Here is a 12,456-nt window from a genome sequence, read left to right as displayed (position 1 = left end):
TAGTTTTCACTGTATAAGTCTTTCACTTCTTTCGTAAGAGTAATTCCTAAATATTTCATTTTTTTGCTTGCTAATGTGAATAGTCCAGTTTCTCTTATTTCCCTCTCTGTGATTTTGTTGTTTGTGTATAGGAATGCTATTGATTTCTGAGTATTGATTTTGTATCCAGCCACATTACTGAATTTATTTATTGTATCTAAGAGTCTTTCAATGGAGTTTAGGGGATCTTCTATGTAGAGTATCATGTCATCTGCAAACAATGATAACTTAACTTCTTCTTTTCCTATCTTTACCCCTTTTATTTCTCTTTCTTGCCTAATTGCTCTGGCTAGTACTTCCAGTACTATATTAAATAGGAGTGGTGATAAAGGACATCCTTGTCTTGTGCCTGATTTTAAAGTAAAGGCTTTCAATTTTTGGCCATTTAGTATGATGCTGGCTGTTGGTTTGTCATAAATGGCCTTTATTATATTGAGGTAAAGACCATCTATTCCAATTTTCTGTAAAGTTTTTATCATGAATAAATGTTGGACCTTATCGAAGGCTTTTTCTGCATCTATAGAAATGATCATGTGATTCTTATTTTTGGCTTTATTGATATGGTGGATTACATTTATTGATTTGTGTATGTTGAACCATCCTTGCATTCCTGGGATGAATCCCACTTGGTCATGGTGTATAATCTTCTTGATGATTTGCTGGATCCTATTTGCCAATATTTTATTGAGGATTTTTGCATCTGTGTTCATTAGGGAGATCGGTCTATAGTTCTCTTTTTCAGTTGGGTCTTTCTCAGGTTTTGGTACTAGAGTAATATTTGCTTCCAGGAATGACTTAGGAAGGATTGCTTCCCTCTCAATTTCATTGAATAGTTTGAGGAGTGTCGGCATTAGGTCTTCTTTGTATTTCTTGTAGAATTCTGCAGTGAATCCATCTGGGCCTGGGCTCTTCTTGGTGGGTAAGGACTTAATTACATTTTCGATTTCATTAACAGAGATTGGGTTATTCAACAGTTTTACATCCTCTTGATCTAGCTTTGGCACTTCATATGCTTCTAAGAATCTGTCTATTTCTTCTGTGTTATCAAACTTTTGAGAGTAGAGGTTTTCGAAATAGGTGTTGATGATCTTCTGTATTTCTATTGGGTCTGTAGTGATTTCTCCTTTTTCATTTCTTATTGCATGAATTTGAGCTTTTTCTTCCCTTTTTTTTTAATAAGGTTGGCTAGGGGCTTATCGATTTTATTTGTTCTTTCAAAGAACCAACTCTTTGATTCGTTGATTCTTTGGATTGTTTTCTTAGTCTCTATTGCATTGATTTCTGCTCTGATTTTTATAATTTCCTCTCTTCTTTTGGCTTTGGGCTTGACTTGCTCTTCTTTTTCTAGCTGTTTGAGGTGTAGCATCAGGTTATTTATTTGTATTCGTTCTGTTTTCCTGATGTGGGAACTCAGTGCAATAAATTTTCCTCTCAGGATGGCTTTCATTGCATCCCACAGATTCTGGTAAGTTGTATCTGCATTTTCATTTTCTTTTAGGTATTGTTTAATTTCTTCTTTAATTTCTTCTGTGACCCACTGATTGCTCAAGAATGTGTTATTCAGTTTCCATGTGTTTGTGGGATTTTTGCAGTATCTTTTATCATTAATTTCTAATTTCAGAGCACTATGATCCGATAACACGCAAGGGATGATTTCAGCTCTTTTGCACTTGTTTAAATATGTTCTGTGAGCTAATATATGGTCTATTTTAGAAAATGATCCATGTACTGCTGAGAAGAATGTGTATTCTGATGTTGTTGGGTGGAACATTCTGTGTATGTCTATCAAACCCATTTGTTCACAGGTATGATTCAGTTCTGTTATTTCTTTGCTCATTTTCTGTCTGGTTGATCTGTCCCTTGGTGTCAATGGCGTATTAAGGTCTCCTGTTACAATTGTGTTACTGGTAATTTGAGTTTTCATTTCTGTTAATAATTGTTTTATATAACTGGGTGCTCTGGAGTTTGGTGCGTATATATTTAAGATAGTTATCTCTTCCTCTTGGAGTTTTCCCCTTACGAGTATGTAGTGACCTTCTTTATCCTTTATGGTCATTGTTGGTTTAAAGTTCACGTTGTCTGCAAACAGAATGGCTACTCCTGCCTTTTTTTTGGATTCCTGCTGCATGAAGAATTGTTTTCCATCCTTTGACTTTCAGTCTGTGAGTATCCTTCTGGGTTAGATGGGTTTCCTGTAAACAGCATATGGTTGGATTTTGTTTCTTGATCCATTCTGCTAGTCTGTTTCTTTTGATTGGTGCATTGAGACCATTTACATTAATGGTTATTACTGTTAAATGCTGGTTAATTGTAGGAATCTTATCTCTCTGCTGTTGCATCTTTATCTTTCTGTTCTGTTCAATTATTTGCTTTGCTTAGTGGTTTTTTCCTTTGTGTATCTAAACTGTCTTTCAATATTTTTTGCAGGGTTGGTTTGGTGTTCATGAAGTTCTTCAGCTGTTCTTTGTCATGGAAGTATCGTATTTCACCATCTATTTTGAATGATAGTTTTGCAGGATATATCAGTCTAGGTTGGAAATCATTTTGCTTTAGGATCTGGAATACTTCACTCCATGCTCTTCTTGACTTTATTGTTTGTGCTGAGAAGTCTGCTGTGATTCTGATAGGTTTTCCTTTATAAGTGATCTGTCTTTTCTCTCTGACAGCTTTTAATAATCTATTCTTGTGTTGGATTTCTGGGATGGTGATTATTATATGTCTGGGTGTAGTTTTATTTTGGTTATGACTATTTGGAGTTCTATATGCTTCACTGATCCTGATGTCAGTTTCTGATCTCATGCTTGGGAAATTTTCAGCTATTACTTCTCTAAATATCCTCTTGATATCCTTTATGTTGTCTCCTTCTTTTTCATTAATCCCTATCATTCTTATGTTATTCTTCTTTGCATCATCTTGCAGTTGTTGAATTGTTGTTTCCTGATTCCTTGTTATTTTTAAAAGATCTTTCCTTTCCTGTTCACTAGCTGCAATCCTGTCTTCAAGGTCTGAAATTCTATCTTCACTTTCATTAAGGCAGTTTTTACAACTTTCAGTGGAGTTTTTTATTTCCTGTATATCTCTGTGCATCTGCATTATGTATTCTATTTGTTTCTTATATTGCTCGTCTAGGGATTCTATCTTTTTGTTTAGTTCCTCCAATTTTTTATCTGTGTTTTCTTTAGATATATTTAGAATCTCTTTCATTTCTTTTATCATTTCTTCTTTTATCTGGGAGATTATTTCGAGTTTGAATTTCTTTAAAGCTTCCTGGAGTTGCTTGTCAATTTCAGTAGCTATTGTGTCTGATATATGAGGTGGTTGGGATATATTTTCTTCTAAATACATTCCTCCTAGGGTTTCCTGAGATGGGCTGGAGGTTTGAGGTTGTAATTTAGTCTTTCGTTTTGTCATTTTCCTATATTTCTGTGTTTCAAGTGTTATTTGAAAGCTTCCTCAGGACCTGTTGAAAATCCCCTTCTATTTTGCAGCTACTGAGACTCTGGCCCCATGCTACCCCAAGCCATTGGGCCTGCAGAACCAATGGCCCTCCTCTGCTTGTTCAGAACTCCACAGTTCCAGACAAGCTGGGCCTCAGGGACACTGTGCGCCCACCTGCCCCTTGGAAGCTCCACAGCTCTTCAATCGCAGCCGGGCTAGGGTACTCACCACAGGCCGCGGTGCCTCAGGAGCCTGTGATCCCTCCCTGCTTGCAGAGATATCCACAGTCCTCCAGACAAAGGAAGGCGCGGCAGCAAAACAGGCTGGGCTCGGGGGATAGTGTGGGCCCGCCCACCCATCAGGAGCTCAGCAGACCTCCAAGTGCAGCCGGGATGGGGAGGCGGATGTAGTGGCCTCTAACCCACTGCTCCACTTCACTGCACCCGGAAGCCTGGGGGTCCGGAACAGTCTGAGATTTGGGCAGAATGTGCTGAGCACTCACCACAGGCCGAGGTGCCTCAGGAACCTGCGATCCCTCCCTGCTTGCAGAGATATTCCATCCTCCAGACAAAGGAAGGGGCTTCTGCAGGCACTCCAGATCCACCCAGCTCCTCCTCTGCACACTCGGGCGATCGGATCTTAGGGGTGTTATATAGTTAAATGAGCTGTTAGGGTGGAGGCCTGGTTGAAAGAGGGGGTTATGACCTGGAAGGGTACCAAATAAAACTTTCCTTTAAATTGTACATGTCTGGTATTTTGTTCCAGCGATGAAAAAGTAACTGAGACACCCTATACGAAGAGGTTGGACTGCAATGCTGATTGAAAGAATAGGCTGTAGGCTTCATTTGAAATTTGGCTCTTTGAGTTTATTTGCTGAGACACTGGGCAAATTCAAAATTTTTCTGAGCCCTGGTTACCTCATTGTTAAAATGTGGTTAATAATTATTTCATTCTTGCAAGACTTTGGTAAAGATTAAATTAGATAATACATATAAAGCATTTAGCTCAGTGCTAACATTATAGAAAGAAAAATCAACCCTTATCATCTCACAGTCAGTTAAGGCAGATTCTAAAACTGAATGTTGTCAGGCTGACCATACAATAGGTAAAAAGTATTTCTTAATATCCTAACACTTTCTGCACTTCTCTTCCCCATAGAATTCTAGGCAATTCCTTAGCTGCTACCTCTTCCTCTTCTTCCTCTTCTTCCTCTTCTTCTTCTTCTTCTTCTTCTTCTTCTTCTTCTTCTTCTTCTTCTTCTTCTGGGAATCAAACTCACAACCTGATACTTGCCAGGCAAGTGCTGAGCTAAATCCTTAGTGGTCCTTCACATTTATTATGTAGTTTTCTTCCAATGAGCAGGGAAGGTTCTGGTGAATATCCATCTTCTTTTCATAAAGATTTACCTGTTTTTATCTGCATCATTATCTTTACCTGAGTTCAGCAAGGTTTAGTGTTCTTCAGGCCTTAACAGCAGCTAAAGGAATAGAGAGAAAACAAGCAGGCTCAGCAGGGAGCACTGGCAGGTGAACCAGCAGGTGAACCAGGGATTCTTATCTCTAAATAGACCTTTACCCTCTTCCTTTCCTCCTTTCCCCTATCCCAGTTGTTCTTTCCTTTTAAGCACATTCTTTCCTTTCCCTTTCACAATATCTACTGCACATTTTGGATCTTATTTACTCTTTTAGTTTTTTACACTATATATTTTCATGCCTGTATGTTGTAATCTGAACAATTATTTGAAGATAATACAATATATTAATCAATGTTAATCTATTATTTTGTTTTGAAATTCTATATCATTTTTTTCTTTTTCTTAATAAAAAATAAATAAATAGACCTTTGGTCTCCTGAGATGATTAGCAAACAAGAGATGATTGGTGTCAAGGTCAAGAGAGTCAAAATTATTTTGTATCACGTTTCCTTGTCAAAGAATCTCAGTGGATATCAGCATATTAGAGAGTCTGAGAAGTATTTCAGAATGGCCTGTTTTTCTTTGCTTCTCTCATGGCACTAGTCAACACATTCTGCTGACCAACAACACTTTGGGAGGCATTGCCTATTAACTCAGAACTAGGGAATGAAATATGCAGAAGGTACAAATTTTAGGGTATTACTGAACCATGATAAAACTGATGGAAGAAAATGAGATTAATATTTATTGAGAGCCAATTATGTGTGTGACAGAATTTGTGGGAACTGCTTTTAAAATGTTTGCTCATTCTCAATATGTTAAAGTAATAGTTTTTTAAATGGGAGGGATACTAACAGTGCTTTACCAAAGAATTTCATGGCATATGTTACTTTTTCTAAAGTGGGGACACAAAAGTCTTTAAAAATGAAGAACTTTGATTACTCATACAGCCCATATGCATGCCTAGAAGTACTGCTTTTGCACTACACTGAGAAATTTGGAGTTGTGAAATCTCTGTCCTCAATTCCCGGAAAGATAGCATGATACACAGGGCTATGAACAAGTCTAGGATGGCTACTTACTGGGTATATAACCTTGAGTAATGTACTCTTCTCAGCTGATATACATACCAAGAAAAAAGTAAAGAGAAAGAGAGAAACAGAAAGTCAATTCCTTAATCTGCTTAGCTTATCTTTATAGCCATTAATCAAAATATATCGTCTTGCACAAGTGTTAGCGTAGGTGCTGTGGGCACCACCAAGGAGCATGGACAATTTCTCCCTTCAACACCTGCTAATTGTTATTTTATATGCTGCCATACTATGGATGTCTGCATGTTTCTATGTGATGTATTTCATAACATAAGTATATAGAAATATTTTATAAAATAGTGGTTTATGTACTATTAAAGGAAAGAACTACATTTTATTCCCCATCACATCTATCTAGCCTAGCATTGTGCCAGGTACATGCTGTTTAGTATGTCTTGTGAAATAAATGGAAAGAGTAATGGTAAATTTCTCTACAATTATACTCATTTTATACAATCTTATATAACAAAAGTGACTTAATAATAGGATATTTTGTACTGGGAGAACAATCCAGGATGGATTCAGACTGAGATTTTTGAAGTCCAGGACTAAATTTGTGCTTTCACAAATAACCTATACTGACCACTTAGTTTTAACTGAAATGGGCACCAGAAACTTCACTAACAAGTCTGCCATGTTAGAGATAATCATCACTTTATGTTCTTTTACAAGCAACTTAAATTTCCCTTAAAATATTAAATTGAATGTTAATGGTATTTCTTTTTTCTCTTTGCTGTTTTTCACTCTTGTATAATAATATATAAAACGTTATCTCTTTTCTTCCTCTGAAATGTTTATATGTCATTCAGAGCAAAGCATTGAGAGGAGAAACTAGGGTCAGGTAATAGAAAATACTATGCACTAACAGGTATTAATTTTATGATGAATAACAGATTTTATTTTCAGTTCTATACGTGAGCAGACACAAAAATAATGGGTAAAGATAAGTGATTTCTCCTTTTTGGTACCTATTTATCCACCTTGAAAAGAAGGCTGAATAGTGGGAAAGATACTTTTTCATACTTATGTGAATAGAAATAGGACAAAAAGAGTTAGAGATTGTAAAATGTTGTGGGCTGTGTTGTGTGTGTTTTTAAGTAAAGGTAACAGACTTAGAGCCATGAATGTTCATGGCGACCAGGTGATCTGTCAGTCACTCACGTTCCTCGTGTCATCTTCTGCTCTCACCTTCTTTCCCTTTATAACATTTTTTCTACTTCGCTCTCTTGTTGTAAGTAAGTATATGTTGGTAATCAGGCTGACAGTAAGGAAGACCACCAAGCTGTACTCTTCTAAGAAAGGAAGCCCCTTGCCTCAATCTTTCCTTGATCTCTCCTTCAACCCTACTCACTGAGATATGCAGAGCTGGCTAGATTGAAACAGATGTTCCCATAATTGGCTAAAAGAATGTGATCGAGTCTGGCTGAGAAGCCAGTGCCTCTCATTACAGCACATGAGTGAGAACTGCCCTCCCACGCCCACACACATACCGATAGCTGGAATGGGGCTTCGGCAGGAGCGTGTGCGATTCCAGAGCTATGACATGAGATGAAATGACATCTCAGCTGAGGCAAATGCAACTCAATAAGAATTACATCTTCCTGGCAGTAAAGGTGCCAGTCTCACACAATCAGACTATCTAATTGAGAACCTTTGTGCCTGTTACAAAATGGCTCTGTTTCTGGTTATAGCCAATGCCTGCAATTGCTTTTCCCATGTACTCTGCCATGACCCCCCACCCTCCTCCATGACTGATACCAATACTCAGGATTGAGTATTGGACTCAGGGTTTTTTGTTCTACAGAGAACAGTGGTCATCCTAGAATTCCTTAACTGCAGAACTTTCTGCCTTTATTTTGCACCTGTGTGCCATATGGCTGGGTGGGAGACCTGAAACCTCCTTGGGAGGTTTCAGTACTTTAGTATGGTATTTACTACAACAGTATTTTTATTAATTTAAATATGACAAATTTCCTACACATTCAACACATGGAAATGCTCTCTCATTTCTATCTGAGATCACAAAGGGGAGTGTCTTTAAGCTGCTGTAACAAAGTAACACATTGGCTGACTATATACAACACAAATACATCTCTTAACGTTCTAGTGGTTGGAAGTCCAAGATCAGGGTGCCCATGTGGACTGTGGTGAGGACTCTTTTCTGTACTGGATATTGCTGATTTCTCATTGCATATTCACAGAGTGGGAGGAGATCTGGAGCATGGATGTCTTATATGGCCACTAATCTTAGTCTGTAAGACTCTACCCTCAGAACGTAATCAATTCCCAAAGACCCACCTTCTAATACCACCACATCAGGGACTATACTTCAACATATGAATTTTAAGGGACACAAACAGTGATAACAGAGGGATGTGTGCAAGGAATAAGGCGTGTGCTCTCTTCTAGGAATGGAATTCCACTGTGGAGGAGCTGAAGGGCAAGGCCCTGGCACTTCTGCTGTCAAAGGACTGTGTGGAGAGAGAACAGCTACAGCTCTCTAACCAGAAACTGAATCGGCTTCAAGATGAGCTTGGGCAACTCATAATGGACAGGAAGATCCAGTTACAAAAGGCAAATGACTTTTTTAGCAGTGCTAACAAGGTCAGTATAAAGTCTAATTCACCATGTTATACAGTCATTCTTGCACACCAGTAAGAGAATCATTACGTCTACAGGCTGGAGCCGTCACAGAAGTCAGCGCTCCATGCAGAATATCAAAGTAGGCAGAACCAAAACAGAACTTTTAGAACATCTTCCTCTTATGGCCATTATTTGGTTCTCAAAACTATGAGACTCTGCGTGGACATGTAAAGTTTTCCTTAAAACAATAAGCTCGTGAGGGTTTTATTTAAAGCTGGCATTGGTCTTTTGTGGGGGACTTGTGCTCCCATGGTGGTATCTCTCACAGAGGGAGGGAATTATAAAATACATTGAGGTTTAAAGAAATACCTTAAGCACTTTACTAAAAAGCCTTCGTTCTTTTTAAAAAGTCCTCTTTGATTTATCAGGTAGAGATACACGAGTATTACTAGCCTTCTGCATGCAAGCCTGAAGGCCAGAAGTGGTGGCTGGCTCACGGATATGCCCTGGCCCTGCTTTTTCACATCAGATGAGTGGCACTCTTGTGGCTGTTGTCTGGGGCTTGAGTTCCAGAACTGCTCTTCTCCTCCTTGTGGATTCATTTACGTTTTTGAGGAGCGGGGATATTAGAGATTGAACCCAGGGCCTTGGCCCTGAGCTGTATCTCCAGCCTGTTTTACTTTTTTTTTTTTTAAATCTTGAAACAGGGATTCACTAGGTTGGTAAGTGCTCCAGGCTGCGCACAAACTTGCAGCACAGCAAGTTCAAGGAGTGCTACCATGAGCCACCAGGCCTGGCTGTTTGCTGTTGAATGCTGCAGATGGTTCCTGCTCGTGGCAGAATTCCCTGTTCACTGCTCTGGGGTAGGGCTCAGTATAGGAACCTGGTGATCTTTGAAAATCGTTCTGCCTTACCTGTGTGTGTGTGTGTGTGTGTGTGTGTGTGTCTGTGTGTCTTGTTGTTGTTTTGTTTTTAGACACAGTCTCACTATGTAGCTGACCTTGAGCTCAGCACTCCTCCTGTCTCTGCCTTCCTAGCAATGGGACTGTAAGCACGCAGCACCACACCCCGCACCAACGTACTATCTACTTTCAAATTGCTGTGTTGGAATTTTTTAATGAGTTAAATTTTACCAATTCAAAAACAAACAGTGTGATAGGCAATAACTAAAGAAACCCTTAGAAGTTAGGTATGCAGTGATCTGATGTCACATCGGCACTACGATGTCCTATGAAGAGTGATTTAATTTTGAACATTTTTATTAATACTTTTTGAAAGGACGAATAGTAACATTCTAAACTGAGGAGCTAAAATTATAGTTAAAATGTTAAAGAAATATTTACTGTTCAATTATTTCTTGTCTTTTTTTAAGAGAGGAAACAGATATAGCATATTACTGGAGATACTGAACAAATAGATGTTAAATGTTTCGTCATGAAAATCATCAGTCATATTTTTTTGAATAAGAGCTATTTATTTTTTTTCCAGGAGATTAAAAAATTTATTGAAAGTATGTGCAACAAAATCAACCAATTTTTTTTTATTTAAAAGGAAAAAGAGAAAAAAAAAAGCAGAACAAAACAAAACAGTGTAAGGGTACAAGTAATTCAGAACTACAAAAAAAAAAAAACCAGTAAGCTATCACCAGTTAATAGATTACTCGCTATCATCTTAGAAACGGTGTCTCAGGTCACAGGATCAAAGCACACAAAGCGAACATTCAAACAGTGAGACTGCAAGCAGTTGTGTTCAGTAATCCAATAAAAAATATTAATATGGTCTTCTATGTAACACACCTAAACACCCTTGCTGTTGTATCCTTCAGGGCACTTTTCTTTCCCTCAATAAGAGCTATTTAAATTTACCTCACACATTCACCTTACAGAATGAATGAATCATTTGCAAATAAATTATTATTATTTGCAGGGAAAATAGTTATGGAACCATATTGTTTATAGTGCAAAGCTTATAGCTTACAACCTTCCAAGTACAGAAAGACAGAATTTCTCTTCCTCTCTCTTTCATTCTTATGCTTTGCCTTTTCTGAATATCATCTGGTACTTTGCCAGGGAGATTTTTTTCCTTTGATTGTTATTCCTGGACCCTGAAGGAGAAGGAGTATCTCATAAACGTTAAAGAAAAAGAAAGGGGAGGAGAAGGGAGAGAAGAGTGGTTACTTTCTCAAACTCATACATTACTGCAAGTCAGATCTTGTAAAGGAGAATTCATATTTCTTAACCTCAAAGACTCAATTTCTAGTGTTCTGTTTCATTTGTTGAAAGCCATGGCATTTTAATGTCAAATTAGTGCAGCACTAACTTTACTATAGTTTTGTATATAGGCAAGCAGCATCCACAGAGATAGGAACCACCCCCATCAAGGGAATAATCCCCAACTGTAAAGCTAAGAATTCAGTGTGAAAGATGACGTGTATACTTACCTTAGAGAAAGCAGAAGCCAGAGATTAAAAAGTGATGTTTACTCATCACTCTCCAAATGAATTCTTCACTATATTATTAATGGCAATAAATAATGAAATTATACAACGGGAAAATTCATTTCAGTTAGAGTGAAACTCCTCTTTTGTACAAGATATTTTTATTTTTAATTTATATTGTGGAGCCTCCAAATTTTACAAAATCTTACCATTTTACCAATTTTTTTCTATAACACTCATGAATAAGTAAAGAGCTAGGTTGCAAAAATTAATAAAATATCAAAATCCCATAAACCATTTTTTTCTAGGCTAAATTTTCTGTTTATCCTAGGGAAGGTGTATTTTTAGTTTATGTCATCTATCATTTACCTCTGAAGCACTAAGTTATCCTCTTGAAATTTCATTTTGTTTTACCTTGAGGGTGCTTGGGGTTCCTGCTAGGAGCAAGCCCCGGCTCGGAGCACTGTGAGAGGTCTGAAATTATACCTGACCCTCCAGCCAGCATGTTAGCTTATCACAGTTTCATGGATGCTGAAAGAGGACACGTACTCCTGGGTCAGAGTTGAAAGCAGCACCGCGTGACAGCATGCCACGTCTTTCCCCAGGGGACTGCAGGTGGACCCAGGTGAAATATTAATTCCCCTGTACCTGCAGAGTGTGGCGTGCAGATGAGGGATACCCCGCTCCCTCTGCTCCAGGACCTGCTGTTTTATACTATGCAGTCAGCATGCCTCTAGTACTCAACTTGAAGGCTGCTGGCTGCAGATTAGACACTGAGAAGTGGCCCTGATTAGAACGGGCCAGAGTCATGCAGTCTTTGTGGACAGTAAAATGTGTTGCAGTACCAGGAACCCATGAAAGACTTGGCCATCACACACAAATCTAGATGTTAGCCCTGTGAGGATAATAGAGTAAGTGCTTTAAAAAAAAAAAAAAGTTGGTTCCTAAAAAACCAACTCTACTCTTATAGGTGGGATTTTTTTCAGCAAACAACTTCTTATTTCAAATTTGTTGACACTAGATCAACATCCTCTTTCAATTTCTGTGTCAAATGACTATATGAAAAAATAGGTCAGTGTCATGGGTATATATAAATGAGAAAATGGGACTGCTTGAAAGTCTGCTCAATAAAAAGTGAAAGTTGGTATTTAAAATTTTTTTTTTACTTTTTTTGAATTTTGTTAAAGTAGAAAGGGCTGCTAAAAAAATAGGGATGAATTTCAAAGCTTAACTGCAGAGGGGTCTATTACTTGTAAATTTTAATATCATATATTACTTTACTCAGATTTTTATTATGTATTTCTGGTTATAATCACTTAGATGTCTCCTTTTTACCTTTTCCTTTTTATTTTCGTTCATTCCTATGTCTGCTAACTCTATGTATAGATAAATGATTTCTTGTATTGAAGTCATTGAATAAATAGTATGGCAAATTCATGAGAATAATGTTCTTT

The 12,456-nt window shown here is 37.8% G+C and overlaps 1 protein-coding gene and 1 long non-coding RNA gene across 4 annotated transcripts in view; one reads left to right on the top strand and one right to left on the bottom strand.

Annotated features, from left to right (window-relative positions):
* The window catches only part of Ccdc141 (coiled-coil domain containing 141), a 224,298-nt gene that overhangs the window by 118,143 nt on the left and 93,699 nt on the right, over positions 1-12,456 (top strand). For all 3 annotated transcript variants that reach the window (XM_063259378.1, XM_063259379.1, XM_063259380.1), the window contains one exon: positions 8,392-8,586. In XM_063259378.1, coding sequence (XP_063115448.1) covers positions 8,392-8,586 — 195 coding nt within the window. The remainder of the gene's footprint in view (positions 1-8,391; positions 8,587-12,456) is intronic.
* LOC134478324 (uncharacterized) overlaps positions 3,614-12,456 on the bottom strand; it is a 69,704-nt gene continuing 60,861 nt past the window's right edge. The window contains exon 4 of the long non-coding RNA XR_010050906.1: positions 3,614-4,954. This is a non-coding gene — a long non-coding RNA (uncharacterized LOC134478324). The remainder of the gene's footprint in view (positions 4,955-12,456) is intronic.

Source organism: Cavia porcellus, unplaced genomic scaffold, assembly GCF_034190915.1.
Source record: "Cavia porcellus strain 051 isolate PalLab524CR breed Dunkin Hartley unplaced genomic scaffold, mCavPor4.1 scaffold_12, whole genome shotgun sequence".
Lineage (NCBI taxonomy): Eukaryota > Metazoa > Chordata > Mammalia > Rodentia > Caviidae > Cavia > Cavia porcellus.
The sequence above is the reverse complement of the archived record's forward strand: the minus strand, read 5'-3'. Positions and strand labels throughout refer to the sequence as shown.